This window comes from Canis lupus, chromosome 7 (assembly GCF_003254725.2).
Source record: "Canis lupus dingo isolate Sandy chromosome 7, ASM325472v2, whole genome shotgun sequence".
NCBI classification, from domain to species: Eukaryota; Metazoa; Chordata; class Mammalia; order Carnivora; family Canidae; genus Canis; species Canis lupus.
In genome coordinates this window covers 26,644,701-26,665,577 of record NC_064249.1, presented here as the reverse complement: position 1 = coordinate 26,665,577, position 20,877 = coordinate 26,644,701, and the positions used below count along the sequence as shown (strand labels likewise).

General features: G+C 36.9%; 1 protein-coding gene across 9 annotated transcripts in view; it reads left to right on the top strand.

Annotated features, from left to right (window-relative positions):
- The window catches only part of DNM3 (dynamin 3), a 555,606-nt gene that overhangs the window by 133,500 nt on the left and 401,229 nt on the right, over positions 1-20,877 (top strand). For all 9 annotated transcript variants that reach the window (XM_049112291.1, XM_049112288.1, XM_025430309.3 and 6 more), the window contains 2 exons: positions 8,291-8,440; positions 9,626-9,829. In XM_049112291.1, the coding sequence (XP_048968248.1) occupies positions 8,291-8,440; positions 9,626-9,829 (354 nt within the window). The remainder of the gene's footprint in view (positions 1-8,290; positions 8,441-9,625; positions 9,830-20,877) is intronic.

Genomic DNA, 20,877 nt, shown 5'->3' with positions numbered 1-20,877 from the left:
CTTAAAAAAGATAAAGTAGTGCACTGAAACTAATATAACACTGTATGTTAACTATACTGAAATTAGAATAAAAAACTTAATAAAATAAAGATAAAACAATTTTTATCTAAGCAAAGTAATCTTTAGCAAAAATCTTTGAAATAATACATAAATTACTTACAGAACGTTGTGTAAGGGTATAAGAAACTACATAGCACATGCTCAATTTTTGTAAATTCCTATAGCCATGTGTTCATACTTATCTTGACCTTTCAGTAGCTTTTAACATTATTAATTGCTCCTCCTTCTTGAAACATGCTTTATTCTTTTGGCTTCCATGATGCTAAGTACTTCTGATTTTCCTTCTATCTCTCTGACTACTCTTTCTGCCTCTTTTACAGATGCATTATCTTCTACCTGGCTTTTACAATTTGAACCTACCCAAGGATCATTTCTGTGTCATTTCATATTCTCCCTTAGACAGTCTCTTTTGTGCATAACTTATGTACTGTGACTCTCACATTTATAGCTCCTGGGCTAAAACTCCAGACTAATATTTTCAGCTGACTCCTTGACACTCTACTTGAATATTTCAGATATATCAAACTCAGTATGTGAGAAGCCATCTTTGTGAACATTTTCTTTTCCACATCCACAAACTTCACATCCTCCAGTGTTTATATGTTGGTTTATTCACTTATTTACTCATTCACTTGTTCATTAATTCAACAAATATGTATTGAGTGCTTAATAGATGCAGGTCACTGTTTTGGGCATTTGGGAGTTTAGCAGTTAATGTTCCTGATTTCACTGAATTTATATTCCAGTGATAGGAAAGGCAATAGAGAAAAACAAGAAAAACTTTAGATCATGATTGTGTAGAGCCACCCTGGGTGGCTCAGTGGTTTAGTACCTGACTTCAGCCCAGGGCATGATCCCGGGGTCAAGTCCCGGGGTCGAGTCCCGCATCGGGCTCCCTGCGTGGAGCCTGCTTCTCTCATTGTCCTTAACCCCTGTACTGAGACTTCTACCTTTTGTGCACTGCTGGACTCACTCAGGTAGTTTGCTTTTTTAGACGCGCCCCCCGCCAAACACTTTTTCTGATTGCTAGACTTCCCATGTTTACCTTAGGGACACAATTGAATTCTACTTCAAATCTGGGTCTATAAAATTCTTGTCTAACTTACCCTGTTCTAGGATCTTGCCTTCAATTTGGAATGACTTCAAGGCTTGAGGGAAGCATTTTTTTTTCCCCCAAACTGACATTGATCAATGGTATGCAAAGTGGCCTGCTTTAAAGAAAAAGGAAGAAATCCACAGATGTTCTCTACTCTAAATATGATAGGCATTGGGGAAACACAGATGAGTAAAATGTAGCCTCTTTCTTTGAGGAAATATGTTTTTAAATATAGTCATACTTGGATTCTTTACAGCCAGTGAATTCAGCTAGTTGCATTGAAAATTATTCCGTTTATGCGACCCACGTGCTCTATTTTCATTGGAGCCCTGTGCTCACAAAATAGTGCTATTAAAACACTTCAGAAAAAAGACCCTAGCTGAAGTGTTGAGGGCCCCAGTTCTTAGAATAAAGATTGACAAGAGACAATGTGCATGTGTTCCATAATTATTCTCTTTTACTTAACCTTGATTAATTGAAACATATGCATGTTTTTCCACATGGAAGGGGCATATTGGTAATATTTAAATTCTTATGGTCATGCTGTGCTTTTCACAGATGGTTGGAATGCTGCCCAGGCATAAACCATCTCATCCTTCCCCCAAACAACTTGTCAGTTGTTTAACCTAGGCATAATTTGTTTTTCATGACCATTAGAAATGACAGTGCTAGAATGTTTTACAGGGAAATAAAGAAGAGTGATAACTTTTATTTTTTAATACCCTTCTCCCCCTCCAAATTGTTCTTTGATATAAAAATACGTCTTAACCTTTGCTTCAAATGTAGGCTATTTTTAACACTAGGGAAATAGGGATGATTTTTAAAACTAGGATTCTTATTTTGCAAAACTGAAAACATACTATGAACTTTAGCAAGACAGGTTATACTGACAAAATGGAATTTCATGGGTGCATTATCATGGTTTCAGTGCTAATACGCACATAACTTCATCCTTTATATGAGCTCCTGGCTAAGAAATTTAATCACTTTCTTTTCAGATTGAACTTGGGCTAAAGTCTGGAATTGTTTGAGGGAGAGACTGTTTCATGTACCCAGCTACCAAGCATTTAGAATGAAAGGAAAAAGAAGGTATCTCAACCAGAAAATGAGATTGCTAGACCTTCAGACCTATTAGTTCATTGCAGTGTAAAGGTCTCAGAAGACACACATTTACTAGTGCTTAAAAAATGTAGCTATTGATCAATTAGTACACACTGTTCTGTAGATTTTGGTTTAGGTGTTAGAATTTCCTTTATCCCCAAACTCGCAGGAACACTTTTGTGGAGGTGGGTATAATAAGTGATGCATCACTCTTGTGATAATCCTCTAAGATTTTCATCTATAATTGTATTTTTGGACAGCAGTGAAATAAAGCTGTCATCTTTTAAATTCTGCATTGTTAATGAAGATTTAGAATTGCGTGATGATATAAGCCGATTGATGATCCTCCTCAATAGCAACTGTGGTCAGTTGTTCAAAAACATGCATGCCACCTCTGCTGTCCACCTATTTATAATTTGCTCAGTAGGGGAAAGGATCCCATATCCTTGTTAGTGAGACACATCTTATTGGCAATATAATCCTATAGCTATAAATTATAATGTTTTTCTAATGAGAAAGTAGATTGTGTGGTCTGACAATTATCACTATACTGTTAATGATAAGGGGACTTACACCTATGAGTCTATAGGGCTGAGTAGAGGATAGATAACAGGTAGATTCTTTCTGGCAGCTCAGAGTAGGTTTTGCCTGAATTCCATCCTAAGATGAATTGCTTTCTAAGAGACTCTTTGGGAGCATAGAAAAAAGGATTTTGTGGTTTCTGCCCCATTGGTTCTTCCGAAATGCTGGGCATGTCTGAAACCCAGTGATGGACATAGATTAGACCCAGTTGACATCTCTGCTATGGTTACTCTTAGGTCACTCATTTGGGATCACTTTACTGTGTATGTGCGTGTTTGTGTGTGTGTGTGTGTGTGTGTGTGATATGTACTTTGTGACAAAAATAATAGTATTTGTAGGGTTTAACCAGTGGGAATATACGCAGAAATGTTTTTTTAGGGGATCCCCGGGTGGCTCAATGGTTTGGCGCCTGCCTTTGGCCCAGGGTGTGATCCTGGAGTCCCGGGATCAGGTCCCACGTCGGGCTTCCTGCATGAAGCCTGCTTCTCCTCTGTCTGTGTCTCTGCCTCTCTCTCTGTGTGTCTCTCATGAATAAATAAATAGAATCTAAAAAAAATGTTTCTCAAGACGTAAAATGACTTTAGGCAAATATAATAAATCCCTACTCTCACCGGATGAATTCCACTTACTCCCACCCTTGTAAGTTCTACCCATTTGTCTTGTCAACTCTCATTGTTTGGTTTCCTTTCTGTCCCTGTGGAGGAACTGACATGCTCCTTTTTATGCCTTCTGTCCCCTCTTCCTTAAGATACCATTTCAGCACTTTTTTTTTTTCTCAGTTCTGCATTGCCACCTTTCCCTTCATACGATTAATGCCATCAGCCAATGGATGTGTTGTTAGTTTGCCCATCTTTATAAAACCCTTCCTTGATTTTACATCCTTCTCCAGCTGGTGTCTCACTGTTTTCCTCTCCTTTACAGAAAAACTTAAAACAGTTGTTCACAGTCAATCTCTTCTCTCCTAATGTGTTCCAATCAGGCTATCACTCCACTGTAGCAGCTCTTGTCAGCCTCCTGGAGGACTCTCCAGTTGTCTAATACAACGATCCATTCTTAATCTCATCTTACTTGAGCAGTTTTGGATGGAATGGAAGTCTCTTACCTTCATGAGAGACCCTTTCTATTTGGCTTTGGGTCCTGTCCTCAGTTTTTCCCCTACCTTGTTGACCACTCATTCTCTCTCTTTCTCCTGACCTCTAAACACTGGAGCATCCAGGGCTCAGTGCTCTGGCCTCCTCCCTATCTAATGCTCTCTTAGTGATCTCATCCCCTTGCCTGACTTTAATGAATTCCAAATATATATTTCTAGCTTGTACTTCTCCCTGGATGAAAGACTAACATACCTAGCCCCAAAGGCATCTGTGTGCTAATTAGAAAAAGCTGCTCTTTTTGTCAAGCACTTGACTGCCATCTTCTGGAAAATTTTCAGAATAAATAAACATTTAACAGATGACTTTGTGAGTGGGATCTCTTACAGCTGTGTAATCCTCAACTGTTAGCAGCAGTTCTGTTTCTCTGCTTGGGTGGGATGTAGGAGGCATCACAAGAGTAATAAGTCCCCAGCCAAACTCCTGATCCTGAACCCCCATCTCCCCAACCTCTTCCTTTCAGTCTTTTCTATTTCAGAATTCTTCCCATTGCTGTAGTCAAACTCCATGAAGTCCTTCATGACTCCTCTCTCTCCCATACTCCGAGTTTAATCCATCAGTAAATCCTATTGTTTTTTTTCTTCAAAATACATTAGAATTCAACCACTTCTCCCCAATCCTACTGCTGCCACCCTGCTCCAATCCCCATCATCTCTCACCTCCATTATCCCAAATAGCCAGCTTCCTCTCTACCCCTCACTGTCTATTCTCAACACAACCATCCCAGTGATTTATTTAAAACCTAGGTCACATCATGTCTCACCTCTACCCCAAGCCTTTCAAGTGATCTACTGTTCAGCCAGAGTAAACATTCAAGTCCCACGGGCTCCACACAATCTACGTCTGTACCACAGCTCTGACCTCATCTCCTGCCTTTCTCCCCGATGTGCTCTGTGATCCAGATGTGTTGCTTGTTCTTCTTCCAGTGTGCTTTCAGCTCCAGATACTCTACTGGGATGCTCCTCTATTAAAGCATTGCTTGCTCCCTTCTTTTCTTCAGTTTTTGCTCAAATGTCACTTTATCTTATCAGGGAAGCTTTCCTCAATCAAAGCATATAACAAACCAATCCTCCTGTCCTAGCATTAAATATCCCCCCTACTGTTCAATTTTCTCCATGGCACTTATCCGCTGGCGCACCCACATTGCTATTTCATCTCAGTCGAATTTAAGCTTCGACTGAGGTTAGAGACTTATATGTATTTTTTTCTCCTCTGCAATTTCTATAATAGTGCACCGTGAAATAGTAAGAGTTCAAAATATTAGTGGAATAAATAAATGAATACAGCATCTCTAAATCTCTCTGTGGGATCCTATCCTTAAAAAGACATGAAGGTTTGAGATGGTACTACACAGTTCTGATCTCTCAATTTCAAAATAAAAGCATTTTTAGGAGATCAAGAATGAATTAAAATCTAATTAGAAAATTGCATGGATTTTGCAGCTTTCTGGAAGGGTCTTGGTTTCCTACAGAGAAAGCAAGTAGGCGCCATCTAGTGGCTGCAAGGACGTCTACAATTGTGTTACTTGAATTATTGATTGGCAGCGTAATTGAAAATGTAGTCCCTGATCCAGAAGCTTATTAATTTTATGAAAGTAATAATTATGGCAGCTATAAATCCTCAACTGTGCATTTTCCACAAAATATATTGAGTTGAAAAAGTACAGTCCCATTTCTTATCAATTATGACTCCTTTTTACGAATTAATTTTTGTTTTCTTGATCTGACAACCTTTGTTCCTCTTTATTTTTATTGTTTTATCCTCTACTTATTTTTAAACTTATATGTTCCTATGATACTGGCTAATCCTTTGAGTTAGGTAAATAAAATAAAGGCCATATCTTCTGGGAATGTAGATGCTAATAAAACAGCACCTATGAGGGTAAACATGTGAAAGAACATGCTAGAAGATGCAGTCATCTCTTCAGGCCAGAATTCTGAAGCCTCCTGAATTTGTATTGGGTATACTTCCACTATTGAGGAATAAACTGTGGGAGTCTTAGCTTGCCGTTTTTCAGAAAGTGACACATAGCATATGGAAACACTAAGAAAGAAAAATATTCATGTCCACCTACATTGACAGGGAAGACTGAAATGAAGTAAAGTCTCTGTCCTAACATTTGAAAGATTAAGTCATTACAGTTCTTTGGGAAATTAAAACTTAAACTGGCTAGTCCACTTCAGAAGCCATGGCCTTTCCAGCCCTGAGTAGCTGTGGTGGGGTTGGGAAATCTGTGTCTGCCTCCAGGAGGCCTGAGCATCGATCAGACAAGCACGGGAAGGTGGCAAGAGAAGCCCAGGGAGAAGATGAACTCCTTGTGCCAGGGCTCAGATTAATCCTGTCTTTTTTACGGGGAGGAAGACTGCCTAAGTAGCTCCAGGGGGCGAAAGTTGGACCAAGGAAGTGGATTAGAAAGCAGATTTCAGACTTTTGTTAAGATACATTTTCCCAGGGGTGCTGGAGTGGTTCAGTTGGCTTAGGTTAGCATCTACCTTCCACTCAGGTCATGATCCTAGGGCCCTGGGATGGAGCCCCACATCAGGCTCCCTGCTCAGCGGGAGTTTGCTTCTCCCTCTGTCCCTCCCCTGCCGCATGTGCTGCTTACTTGTGCGTGCTCTCTCTCTCTCTCTCTCTCAAATAAATACAATTAAAAAAAATTTTCTAGAGCATCTGGATGGCTTAGTTAGTTAAGTGTCCATCTCTTGATTTCAGCTCATGTTTCCATCTCAGGTTTGTGTTTAAGCCCCACATTGGGCTCCATGCTGGGCGTGGCGCCTACTTTAAAAAAGAATTGTTTTTTCCAATAAGAGGGTTTTTTTTTCCCCCTCAAACATCAAAGCCTCAGTTTCCTATCAGTGGATGTTTCTGAGCAGAGGCTGGTTGGTAACCAGCCAGGAATATGTTGGGCTATTAAGATTCTCTGATTCCCTTAAACACCTTACTTTCTCTGCATACACGGATACCCTTCCCACTCTTCGGTACTCACTTCAAACCTCATTTTCTTTTTTAGACACTGCAGCTTGAATCCATCTTTCCTATCTCTGTCTTTCCTTTCTCTTTAAATGCAGATCAGCATCATTTCATGCTGCCTTTGTTAACTGATGCTAAGCTGCTTGAAGACATCTTAGAGTTGTCTCCCTGTTGGCTTTGCTACAGTGGGTGAAGGTCAAATGTTTATGGTGGAAATGGTGGAAAGACTACCAATAATTTTCTCACCTGACATCTGGGCTTCAGATACTTAGCTGTAGTCTAAGTTTGATGCAGTAGTTCTTCAGCTAGTTATTAGAGAATCAAAAATTTTGTTAAGATTCATCCTCTCATTGAAATTATAATTTTTTAAAGTCTAATAGTATCAGCTGCCTTTCTGAGTTGTGTTATGTACCTGATACTTCTGGAAACAGGAATTGAAGTCCATAGTACAACATTTAGTAGGATGTTACTAAAACTTAATCCAATTTTCTGTTATTATGTAGTTTTTCCTACTTACGTGGATACTGATTTTTTTTTTTTTGGATTGTACGTAAATATTTTCTTTCATCCCAAACTCTTTTTTTCTTGAGAAATCTTTTAAAGTATCCAAGTTAGTGTGGTATCTTGAATAGTATATTTTAAAGCTATAATATTCCATATATTATTTCTCTTTAAAGAATTAAGTACAGTTTGTTTCTAAATTGTCTTGCCTTCTGAAGCTATATTTATATGACTTAGCATTCCCTCTTAATAAAGTGGTGATATTGAAAAAGGACATGCTAATAGGATTAGTAGGTAGGCTTTGTATGTTCCCTAGATTTAATTTCTTTGACAATCAGATGCTGTTTCCTTTTCATTTGGAGGGCCAAAATTCTCTTTAAATTATTTAATAGACTATATGATTTAAGGACTGCTTTTAGTACTTAATTGCTCATCTGCAAATTAACAAATTTAGCATTCCTAGCATTTGTATTGTGTTTAATATTTCTAAAGTGTTAGCTGTGTTTCTTAGTAACTGCTGTATTCTCTCATTTTAATGGCTGAGGAGACAATATTGGATACTTTGACTTGTAGTTAAAAAAACATTGTTTCTCAGGGTGCCTGGGTAGGTCAGTTGGTTGAGCCTCTGCCTTTGGCTCAGGTCATGATCCCAGGGTCCTGGGATCAGACTGCTCCTCCATGTGCCTCTGCCTGCCACTCCCCCTGCTTGTGCTCTCTCTCTTTCTCTGTCAAATAAATAAATAAAATCTTTTCTAAAAAAAAAAAAAATTGTTTCCCTACAATTATTGCAAGAGTGCATGGATTTTAAGTTATGTTAATTTGTCTTTTGTAGAATATGCTGAATTTCTACATTGCAAAGGAAAAAAATTTACAGATTTTGATGAAGTTCGCCATGAGATTGAAGCAGAAACAGATCGAGTGACTGGAATGAATAAAGGCATTTCCTCCATACCTATTAATTTACGAGTCTATTCTCCACATGGTAAGTAAAAAAACAAAATTCCAAATTTTTGTCCTCAAAAATTTTATATTAATTGACATACATTATTTGTGTAGAAGATGATTTGTTCTGTCAGAAAGTATCAGGTTTCTGGGATTAAGTTTGGATACTACCATAAATGAACTGGTCCAAAAAGCTCACCAATTTATTGGGAGGCAGGAGGACATGACTTTTAAAAAGATCAGAATTGAGTATGTCACTTAAAAATATTTCTTTATGCTTATTTTAAAATTAGAATTTCAAGAAGTATGCATGAAAAATTCCATTTTTTAACATCTTCAGTCTTAGCAAGAATCTTAGAGATACATGGTACTGTGATTGAGTCTTCTCCTATCAGATTTTCTGTAGCCCTCTGATTTTCTATTTATTCTCTTCCTAAGGAATCAACTAGAATTTTCTTCCAGACTAACAGAAGAAACTTATAAATTAGATAACCAGTTTATGGTATATGATAGTAACCTCTATTCCGACTAAATTTTCAATGGGACAGATTTTAATCTCTAATCTTCCACTCAGCTCTGTTGCTTTTAAAGTGGAACGTGAATAACATAATGCTCAATTATGACTTTCCAAGAAGATTTGGTGCCAATTCTGTTGTGTGCAGAGAATGATAGCCTGGTCCCAGCTGGAGTCACTGACTCAAGGGTAGTTTCCTGCTCTCCTGATGATACTCCATGAGTCTGGCTGTATAGTCTACATAGTAAACTTGTGGTACCACAAATGGTTCACAGATTTCCACTAGGCTAAGTGTCTAGCCCTCTCTAAATAAGTATATAATACTTTTGAAGGGAAGGACAAATCTTATCCTAAGAATTTTTATACCATTTGAGGGCAGTGTATAAGACTGGCAGACAGCATATGCACTTCTTGTTCAGTGTTTGAATTATAACACACTAGTTATAGATATGACAGTTCTCTCTTAGCTATGCAAATCAGTGCCTTTCAAATTGTGCTAAAATGATCATTTGGTTTAGAACAATCATATCATAAAAATAGAGAAAACTAAAAAGCCATTTTGTATTCGGTGTACACAGAAGTTGAAGTTAACACAGTATATAATACATAAAGCTGAGCTTGTTTTATTTCCACTAACGAGACAGATGATTTGCATTATTTTTTAGCATAGAGAGGTTATGTAAGACTCTTCTTCCCCCTCCCCCCATACAGTGTTAAATCTCACACTTATCGACCTACCTGGAATTACTAAAGTGCCCGTGGGAGATCAGCCACCAGATATCGAGTATCAGATCAGAGAAATGATCATGCAGTTTATCACGCGGGAGAACTGTCTGATTTTGGCTGTTACGCCAGCCAACACCGACCTTGCAAACTCAGATGCACTGAAGCTAGCTAAAGAAGTTGATCCTCAAGGTGAGTGTGTGGCCTTTAAGATGAAAGAGAATTAGTTTAAAATGTCAAGAGTTTGTGTATATTTCAAGGTAACACAATTCTCATAACTTAATTTCATTATTAATTTAATTAGCTGTGATTTATATTGTTAGATTTTTTTGAATTTAAGATGCTGAAAGAAAAATAACTAGGGGATATAGTCTAAACCTATATAAATAAATGGTAATATTAAGTGAGATCTAATAAAACAGACACATCTATTCCTCATGAAATACTTATTTTAAAGAGCTAATAAAATAAACTTCTGGTACAGGATTCAGACAGTCCCCTTTAGTTATTAAAAGAGTTACCCGAATATACCTCCAGTGAAAACTCTGTTTTATGTATGTTTTGTTTCTTTAAAATAGGAAGCCCACTTAACGTATGTAAAGTATTATTTAGCTTATAATTATTTGACATAAGCATGTATTATAAAAGCAGGGATTTTATTTTATTAGTATTTCAGAATCCAGAAAAATCCCTTATTTCTGCTGATGTTTTGATTTTTTTCTATGAACTGAGTAATAATAGTTTATCTTCAGAGATCCCATAATTGGACTGTGTGTGTGTGTGTGTGTGTGTGTGTTTAAAGTAGCTAGGGAAAGGCACTCAGTGATGTGTCTCTTCAATGTGGAGATGTATGTTCTCCAATTCTAAGAATTTTTTTTGACAATTAATTGCCTCTACTTTCTCTTTTGTATTTATCTGGAATCCTTATTATTAGCATGTTAGAACTTCTGGATCAACCCCCTTTTAAAACAAATCCTCCCCTTTTATTATGTTTCTTTGTGTTGATGTTCTACTTTTCAGAGTTTACTCGACTTTATCTTCAACTCTATTAATTTTTCATTTCTGATATTTAAAAAGTTCCAACAGCATTTTCTCATTTTGTGAATGTTATTTTTATTTTTTTAAATAGCATTATGCTCTTGGCTTTGCAAGTACAGTATTTTCTCTAAAGATATTAATGAGAAATCTTTTGAGGCTTTTCCTTTGTAATCTACAGTGTCTCTGTGTCTATTTTTTCTGGTGATTCTTGGTCATTGTCTTTGATGTCAGAGACCTTTTGTTCAAATGATTGGTGTCTTTTGCTGCTCATTCAGATATAAGAGTAGATCACTAATAAGTTGATGAAAATTCTATATGCTATGAATGGGATTCATTGACTAATCAGCTTTATCATAAGGTGATGAGACTGGCCATTTTTTTAGGAGGCTTTCTCAGCTGCTGTTTGATACTGTATTTCCACTTGCGCTGGTCTGGTATAACCTGATGTCCAATGTCTCAGAGTCAAGAGGAAGAATTGAGTTTGGCAGAGGAATGTGGGGTGGGTCTCACTGTTTAGCATGTAGACTTTTAATTAATCCCTCTGCTTTCATAATGGCATTTCCAAAGATCTTCTTGAGTCCAGAGTCCTGGATTATCCTCTTCTGAAAGCAAATCTTCAGTATCCTGTTGAGGCTAAGGAGGAGTAACTATGCGGTTATGCAAGATGAGAAAGATGGTCTGGAAGTCTATCAATATTGCATATACATTTTCAGCCAATTCTATTTTCTTTCTTTCTTTTTAAAAGATTTTAATTTATTTATTCACGAGAGACACAGAGAGAGAGAGAGAGGCAGAGATATAGGCAGAGGGAGAAGTAAGCTCCCTGTGGGGAGCCTGATGTGGGACTTGATCCTAGGACACTGGGATCATGACCTGAGCCAAAGGCAGATGCTCAACCACTGAGCCACCCAGGTGCCCCCAGTTCTTCTATTTTCAACTCCTCTTACACCCTGGCCTTGGTGCCTTTAGTTCTTAAATCATGGGGCATCTGGGTGGCTCAGATGGTTAAGCATCTGAGTTTGGCTCAGGTCATGATCTCCAGGTCCTGGGATCCAGCCTCGTATAGGGCTCTCTGCTCAGTGGGAAGCCTGCTTCATCCTCTCCCTATGCCTCTCCCATATGCTGATGCATGCACTCTCTCTCTCAAATAAATAAGTAAAATCTAAAACAAACAAACAAACAAACAAAAAAACCCACACACAACAAAACAAAACCTTCCCAGAGTTCTGCAGAATTCTCTTTACCAACATTAACGTGAATATGTTAAATCAATCTCAAGAATTAGCTACAGATATTTTATAGGACATGTTAGCTGTCCAATTTTCTTTTAACTTACATTTCTTATAAAATTCAGAATTTATAAAAACAGAAGATTCTCCTTTGGCTGTTCTTCTACTATATTTGAAGTTGTAAGGTTGTAAGGCAGAGGCAATTGCAACCATTTGTCAACTGTGAGGAGAATCTACCTGAGAAATGAACCAACTCCAAGGAGACAGAACCAAAGACTGACACATTCATGTTATATTTTACTCCTCCTGTTTAGAAGGGATTATTAATGACAGTGACTATATCTCATTCCTCAGGCTCCTCAAAAGAAGATTCATTTATAACCCAAAACAATAACTCTCATGTGATGGCATATCATTAGGTGGGAGTAATTAATGTTGGTGGAGGGAGTCATCAGTTTACCAGAAAAGAGACAATCTTTACAATCTCACTGACAGTATTTACAGTGCGTTGTTACAGTATAAAAATACAGCATTGTTTCAGTCATGGATTTGTAGTAGTATGCTATAAGTCTGTATCCAGAAAGTTAAATTTGAATTTTTATTCCTAATGTACGCTTGGCTTGTTTTATAAACCTATTGTTATTAAATACTACTTAGAATTTGCCAACTGCATGTTCATGAATTTATTCAAAATGAGCCTCATTTCTTGTGGATCAGTAGAACTCCTGCTTTGTCAAAGATTGGCCTTCATTACTTCAGTATTTAATATCCTACTTATGGTAGTTTTGAGGATAGATTTTTGTAATTTTTGCAGATCATTGGCAGAAAATTTTGTAGGTAATTGATAATTTTGCAGAAGAGAGAAAACATTCAGTGCCACTGTGTGCCATTTACTTGTCTGACCGATTCCTTCATGGTGATTGCTAAGGAGGACAAATTAATTCATTGCCTGAAGACTCTTAATAAGTATGATTCTTGGGCTCATTAATAAAAGTTCCTTGCTACCCTCAAGGCTTGCAATTTGTTTTCGCATCCCAGTTTAAATTCTAAAACTCCTAAGCACTGTTGTGAGAAACCTGAAAACCATCTTTGCAGGGTGCTCAGGTCTCCTTCAGAGAACCACTTTGGTGTGTTGCTATCCTCTGGCTTTGGTTGGTCCTGGACATCACTGGAGCTCCAAAGGAAGAGAGTGAATTCTTTCCCAAACCAATAGAGTTCACATTGTGTGTTTTCATTAGCAGTAAAAGAATTAAAATAGAGAAAGGAAGAAGCTGGGAAGGCCTTGGGATCTGGTATATAGGGGTATGTTGTATCGGGATTGATAAACAGACTTTCTTTTACTTTCTGTGTCCTTCTAGTCATTCTGTGAGTATGTTTTAAATATCTGTTTTAGAGATCTAGTTTTCCTTATAATTACAGCTTTGGTGAAAAAGCAATGACATCAGCTTTGGTTATTTAGATGTGTGATGCTTAATTTCCACGTTTGTGAAATTCCCAAATTTCCTTCTGTTATTGATTTCTAATTTCATTTAATTTTGCTTGGAGAATATGCTTTGTAACATTTCAGTCCTTTAACATTTATTGACTTATTTTATGGCTTAACATGTCACCTGTCTGGAGAATGTTCTATGTGCATTTGAGAAGAATGTGTATTCTGTTGTTGGGTATAGTGTACTATAGATATTCGTTAGATCTATTTGATTTATAGTGCTACTCAAATATTGTTTCCTTTGTAATCTTCTACGTGTTCTATTATTTAAATTGAGATATTAAAGTCTACCACTATTATTGATAAATTGTTTTCTCTTCAATTGTCAGTTTCTGCTTTATGTATTTTGAGACTCTTGTTAGATGCATTTATACTTGTTATGTCTTCTTGATGGATTAACCTTTCGATCATTATAAAATGTCCTTTTTTTGCATCTAGTAACAGCTTTTGTCTCAAAATTCTGTATTGTTTGATTTTAGTATAGCTACTCTAACTCTTTTGGTTACTGTTTTCCAGGTATATCTTTTCCCATTGTTTACTTTCAACCTATTTGTATCTTTGAATATAAAATACGTCTCTTGTGGACAGCATATAGTTGGATCATTTTTTTAAAACCCATTCTCTAAAAAAATAAAAAATAAAAAAACAAAACAAAACAAAAAAAAAAACCCCATTCTCTAATATTTGCCTTTTGACCAGAGTGTTTAATCCATTTCCATGTAATGTAATTACTGATAAAGCAGAATTTATATCTGTCATTTGGTCTCTGTGTTCTTTATGTATTATGTCTTTTGTTTGTGTATTTCTCTATTGGGCAACAGAGAAATAATTTTTTGTTAAAAATGTATTTTCTGCTGTACCACTTTAATTCTCTTGTCATTTATTTTAATGTTTTTTTTTTTTAAAGTGGTTTTCTTACTGGTTGCCATGGAATTAAAATTAACATCTTTTAAATCAGAGAGGAGAAAAAAATTACAAACAAATAATTATACACTTATATTTTCTTTTATATGTACCGAAGTAGCTACCTTTACCAGTGTTCTTTATTTGTGTGGATTTGAGTTACTGTCTAGTGCCAAACTTTCTTTTCAGCCTAAAAGACAGTATTTCTTATAGGGTAGGACTGTTAGAGTGGGATTCTCAGTTTTTATCTGGGAATGTCTTAATTTCTCCTTAATTTTTGAAGGAAAATTCTTAGCTGATAGTCTTTTTTTTTTTTTTCTCCCACTACTTTTTGAGTATGTCATCTTGTTACCATCTGTGGTTTTTTGATGAGAAATCAGCTGTTAATCTCATTGAGGACCATCTTGAACATGAGGGATCTTTTCTGTCCTGCTGCTTTCAAGATTTTCTCATTTTCCTTGAGAGTCTGATTATGATATGTGTAGATATGGATCTCCTTGATTTTATACTTTTTGGAGTTTTAGGGTTTTGGGGAGTGTAGATTAATGTTTTCATCAATTTAGGACATTTTCAACCATTCTTTTTTTTAAAATTTATTTATTTATGAGAGACAGGGGAAGACACATAGGGAGAGGGAGAAGCAGGCTCCTTGTCCTGATGCAGGACTTGATCCCAGGACCCCAGGATCATGGCCTGAGCCAAAGGCAGACGCTCAACCACTGAGCCAACCAGATGTCCTGTTCTGCCATTCTTTTTTTTTTTAATTAAATTAAGTTAAATTTAAATTCAAGTTAATTAACATATAGTATATCATTGGTTTCAGGAGTAAAATTTGATGATTCATCACTTAAATATAACACCCAGCACTCATCCCAACAAGTGCCCTCCTTAATGCCTATTACCCATTTAGCACATCCTCCTACCCAACTCCCCTCCAGCAACCCTTAGTTTGTTCTCTGTAATGAAGAGTCTCTCTGGTTTATCTCCCTCTGTTTTTATCTTATTTTATTTTTCCTTCCCTTCCCCTATATTTATGTTTTGTTTCTTAAATTCCACATGAGTGAAATCATGATAGTCTTTCTCTGAACGACTTATTTCACTTAGCATAATACACTTTAGTTCCATCACTGTTGTTATAAATGGCAAGATTTCATTTTTTGATGGCTGAGTAATATTCCTATGTGTATGTGTATGTGTATACACATATATATACCACTTCTTCTTTATTCTTTGATTAGTTGATGGACATCTGGGCTCTTTCCGTATTTTGGCTACTGTGGACATTGCTGTTATAAACATTGAGGTGCAAGTGTCCCTTTGAATCAGCATTTTTGTTTACTTTGGGTAAAGAACTACTAGTGCATTTGCTGGGTCAAAGGGTAGTTATATTCTTAACTTTTTGAGGAACCTCTAACCTGTTTTTCAGAGTGGCTACACCAGCTTGCATTCCCATGAACAGTGCAAAAGTGTTCCCCTTTCTCTGCATACTCACCAACACCTGTTATTTCCTGAGTTGTTAATTTTTAGCCATTCTGATGGATATGAGGTAGTATCCCATTGTGGTTTTGATTGTATTTCCCTGATGATGATGGTTGTTGAGCATTTTTTCATGTGTCTGTTAGCCATTTGTATATTTTCTTTGGAGAAATGTCTGTTCTATCTTCTGCCTATTTCTTAACTGGATTATTTTTTTTGGATGTTGATTTTGATGAATTCTTTATAGATTCTGGATACTAGCCCTTTTTTTGGTATGTCTTTTGCAAATATCTTCTCCCATTCCATAGGCTACCTTTCAGTTTTGTTGATTGTCTCCTTCAAGGTGCAGAAGCTTTTTAACTTGATGGGGTTCCAGTAGTTCATTAAGCTTTTGTTTCCCTTGCCTCTGGAGATGTGTCTAGTAAGAAGTTGCTGCATCTGAGCTCAAAGACGTTGCTACTTGTTTTCTCCTCTAGGATTTTGATGGTTTCCTGTCTTATATTTAGGTCTTTCATTCATTTTGAATTTATTTTTGTATATGGTAATAAGAAAGTGGTCTAGTTTCATTCTTCTGCATGTTGCTGTCCAGTTTCCCCAACACCATTTTTCCATCGGATATTCTTTCCTGCTTTGTTGCATATAGTTATGGGTCCACTTCTGGGTTATCTATTCTGTTCCGTTGATCTATGTGTCTATTTTTGTGCCAATACCACACTGTCTTGATGATTAGAGCTTTGTGATAAAACTTGAAGTCTAACATTGTGATGTCTCCCACTTTTCTTTTTCAAAATCACTTTAGCTATTAGGGGCTTTTCTGGTTCCATATAAATTTTAGGATTGTTGGTTTTAGTTCTGTGAAAAATGCTGGTGTTGTTTTGACAGAGATTGCATTAAACATGTAGATTGCTTTGATTTATTTATTTATTTATTTAAAAGATTTTATTTATTTATTCATGACAGACACAGAGAGAGAGGCAGAGACACAGGCAGAGGGAGAAGCAGGCTCCATGCAGGGAGCCCGACATGGGACTCGATCCTGGGTCTCCAGGATCACACCCTGGGCTGAAAGTGGCGCTAAACTGCTGGGCCACCAGGGCTGTCCCATATTTTTATTTTAAAAATATTTGTTCTTCCAATCCATGATCATGGAATGTTTTCCATTTCTTTACATGTTCTTCAATTTATTTCATAAGTGTTCTGTAGTTTTTAGAGTACATACCTTTTACCTCTTGGTTAGGTTTATTCCTAGGTAACTTATGGTTTTTGGTGCAGTTGTAAATGGGATCAATTACTTGATTTCTTTTTCTGCTGCTTCATTTTTGGTGTATAGAAATGAAATAGATTTCTATATGTTGATTTTATATCTTGCGACTATGCTGAATTCGTATATCAGTTCTAGCAATTTTTTGGTGGGGAGTCTTTCAAGTTTTGTACATAGAGTATATTGTTGTCTGTGAAGAGTGAAAGTTTGACTTCTTCCTTGATGATTTGAATGCCCTTTATTTCTTTTTGTTGTCTGATTGCTGAGGCTAGGACTTCTAGTACTATGCTGAACAATGGTGATGAGAGTAGACATCCATGTCATGTTCCTGACCTTAGGGGAAAAGCTCTCAGTTTTTTCCCATTGAGGATGATACTCATTGTGGGCTTTTCATATATGGCCTTTATGATGTCGAGGTATGTTCCTTCTATTCCTACTTGATTGAGGGTTTTTATCAAGAAAAGAAGCTGTATTTTGTCAAATGCTTTTTCTGTATCTATTTGCAAGATCATGTTGTTCTTATTTTATTTATTAAAGACTTTATTTATTCATATGAGAGAGAGAGAGACAGACACATAGGCAGAGGGAAAAGCAGGCTCCCTGTGGGAAGCCTGATGCAGGACTTGATCCCAGGACCCTGGGATCATGCCCTGAGATGAAGGCATACACTCAACCACTGAGCCACCCAGGTGTAATGTGGTGTATCACACTGATTGATTTGTAGATATTTTTTTAATAATAAATTTATTTTTTATTGGTGTTCAATTTGCCAACATACAGAATCACACCCAGTGCTCATCCCGTCAAGTGCCCCCCTCAGTGCCCGTCACCCATTCACCCCTACCCTCCGCCCTCCTCCCCTTCTACCACCCCTAGTTCGTTTCCCAGAGTTAGGAGTCTTTATGTTCTGTCTCCCTTTCTGATATTTCCTACCCACTTATTCTCCCTTCCCTTCTATTCCCTTTTACTATTATTTATATTCCCCAAATGAAGAGAACATATAATGTTTGTAGATATTGTATCATTCCTGTAGCCCAGGAATAAATCCCACTTGGTCATGCTGAATAATCCTTTTAATGTGCTGTTAGATTTGATTGCTAGTATCTTGTTGAGAATTTTTAAATCCCTGTTCTTCAGGGATATTGATTTGTAATTTTCATTTTTAGTGGGGTCTTTGTCTGATTTTGGAATCAAGGTAATACTGGTCTCATTGAATAAGTTTAGAAGTTTTCCTTCCATTTCTATTTTTTTGGAACAGTTTCAGAAGAATAAGTATTTATTTTTCTTTAAGTGTTTGTTAGAATTCCCCTGGGAAGCCATCTGGCCCTTGACTCTTGTTTGTTGGGAGATTTTTGATTACCGATTAAAATTTTTGCTGGTTATGAGTCTGTTCAGATTTTCTATTTCTTCCTGTTTCAGTATTGGTAGTTTATCTGTTTCTAGGAATTTATGCATTTCTTCCAGATTGCCCAATTTTTGCCCGTTGCTGTGAGTGGGGTGTTAAAGTCCCCTACTATTATTGTATTATCAATGAGTTTAAGTTTGTTATTAATTGATTTATGTATTTGGCTGCTCCCAAGTTGGGTACATAAATATTTACAAATGTTAGATCTTCTTGTTGGATAGACCTCTTTATTGTGATATATTGCTCTTCTTCATCTCTTATTATAGTTTTTTGTTTAAAATCTAGTTCATCAGATATAAGTATGGCTACTTCAGCTTTTTTTTGATGTCCATTAGCATGATAGATGGTTCTCCACTTCCTCACTTTAATCTACAAGTACCTTTAAGTCTAAAATGAGTCTATTGTAAGAAGCATATTTATGGAACTTGTTTTTTTTAATCTGTTTTGATATACTATATCTTTTGATTGGAGCATTTAGTCCTTACATTCAGAGTAATTATTAATAGATATGAATTTAATGCCATTGTATTATGTAGAAAGTTGCTCTTCCTGTAGATTGTCTCTGTTCCTCTCTAGTCTTTGTTGCTATTGGTCCCTCTTTCCCACTCAAAGGATCCCCTTTAGAATTTCTTGCAGAGCTGGTTTAGTGTTCATGAATTCTTTTAGTTTTTGCTTGTCTTAGAAACTCTTCATCTCTCCTTCTATTCTGAATAACAGCCTTGCTAGATAGAGTATTCTTGCCTGCATATTTTTTCTAATCAGCACTTTGAATATATCATCTCACTTTCTTCTGGCCTGCCATGTTTCTGTGGACAGATATTCTACTAACCTTACATATCTACTATTGTAGGTTAAGGACCTTTTGCCCCTAGCTGCTCTCAGAATTCTCTCTTTATCTTTGTATTTTGCAAGTTTGACTATGCTATGTCTTGGTGTCGACCTGTTTTTGTTGATTTTGAGAACAGTTCTCTGTGCCTCTTGGACTTGAATACCTCTTTCCTTCCCCAGGTTAGGGAAGTTATCAGCTCTAATTCATTCAAATGAACCTTCTACTCCCTTTTCCCACTCTTCTTGTGGGACTCCTGTGATATGGATATTATTGCATTTTGTGAATTGTTGGGTCTATATTTGTGATATAATAGTTTTCCTTCCATCTTCTTTTCAGCTTCATTATTTTCCATAATTTGATTTCTGTATCACCTATTTGATTCTCTGTTTCTTCCATCCTCATTCTGATTACATCCAGTCAGTTTCACATCTCAGTTATAGCATTTTTTTTTTTTTGGCCCGACTAGTTTTTAGGTCTTTTATCTCTGCAGCAAGAGTTTCTCTTTCTTTCAAGCCCAGCTAGTATTCTTATGACTGTTCTAAATTCTTATTCAGGTACACTACTTATAATTGTTTTGAGCAAATCCTCAGCTGAGATTTCTCCTTGATCTTTCTTTGGAGAGAAATATTCTGTCTTGTCATTATGTCTAGGTTTCTGTCTTTTGTGTATTATGAAAGCTTGCTATGTTTCCTGCTCTGAGAGTAATACTATATTAAGAAGGCATCATACACTGTCCAGGGCTTAGTGATTCAGGAAGTATGCTGTGCATACTCTGCTGTTGCGTTTTGGATAGGTCAGTCCTCTAGGAGTTCTTCCTTCATTGTGATGGGGAGTGTTTGGACCTTTAACTATGTGTGCTTTGATTTGTTTGCTAAGATAAGCCTGATTTAAAAAAAAAGATTAATTCCACTAAAGAGAAAAGGAAAAGGAACAAAAAGGCAAACAGACAAACAAAAAAGTAGAAGTCTGATTCCAAAGAAAAAAGAGAGAAGGAAAAAAGAACATAAAAACCCAGGCTGATCCCAAAAATGTGAGAAGGAAACATATGAACCAACAAATGAACAAAAAACTATAAGCCTGATTCCAAAAGAAAAATTAAAAAAAGAAGAAGAAGAAGAGAAGAAAAAGAAGAAAAGAAAAAAGAAAGCCCGGTTCTATTTCCACCAGAGCTGAAGCTATCGCTTTGGAGCTTTCTGTGATCATTAGACTTGGTACATGCAGGGGGCCTGTGTTGGTCTTTTGAGGGAGAGGCCTCACAGTCAGACCTGCCCTATTAAAGATGTCCCTGCCAGATACAGCAGGGTGTGGTTTGGTGTAAGTGACTCCAGCCACCACTTGAGGTGCTGTGTTTCTCTCTCAAGTCTCACTGTGCTAGTGGGCTTGGGGTGGGGTGGGGTTGGGAAGAGGTGGTGGAAGATGGTGTTACCCGACTCTCTCAGCCCTGGTGAGGGGAATTGGAGGCTGCTGCTGTTTAGGAGGCCCTCATAGAAAAGTGAATGATCTCCCCTCCTGTGTACCAACCTTTCATCAGATCGCTGCCCTCCATCTGTCTGTGTCTGGCCAGCAGCATGGTTTATCTCTAGCTTGTGGCTGGTATTCCAAACTCCAAA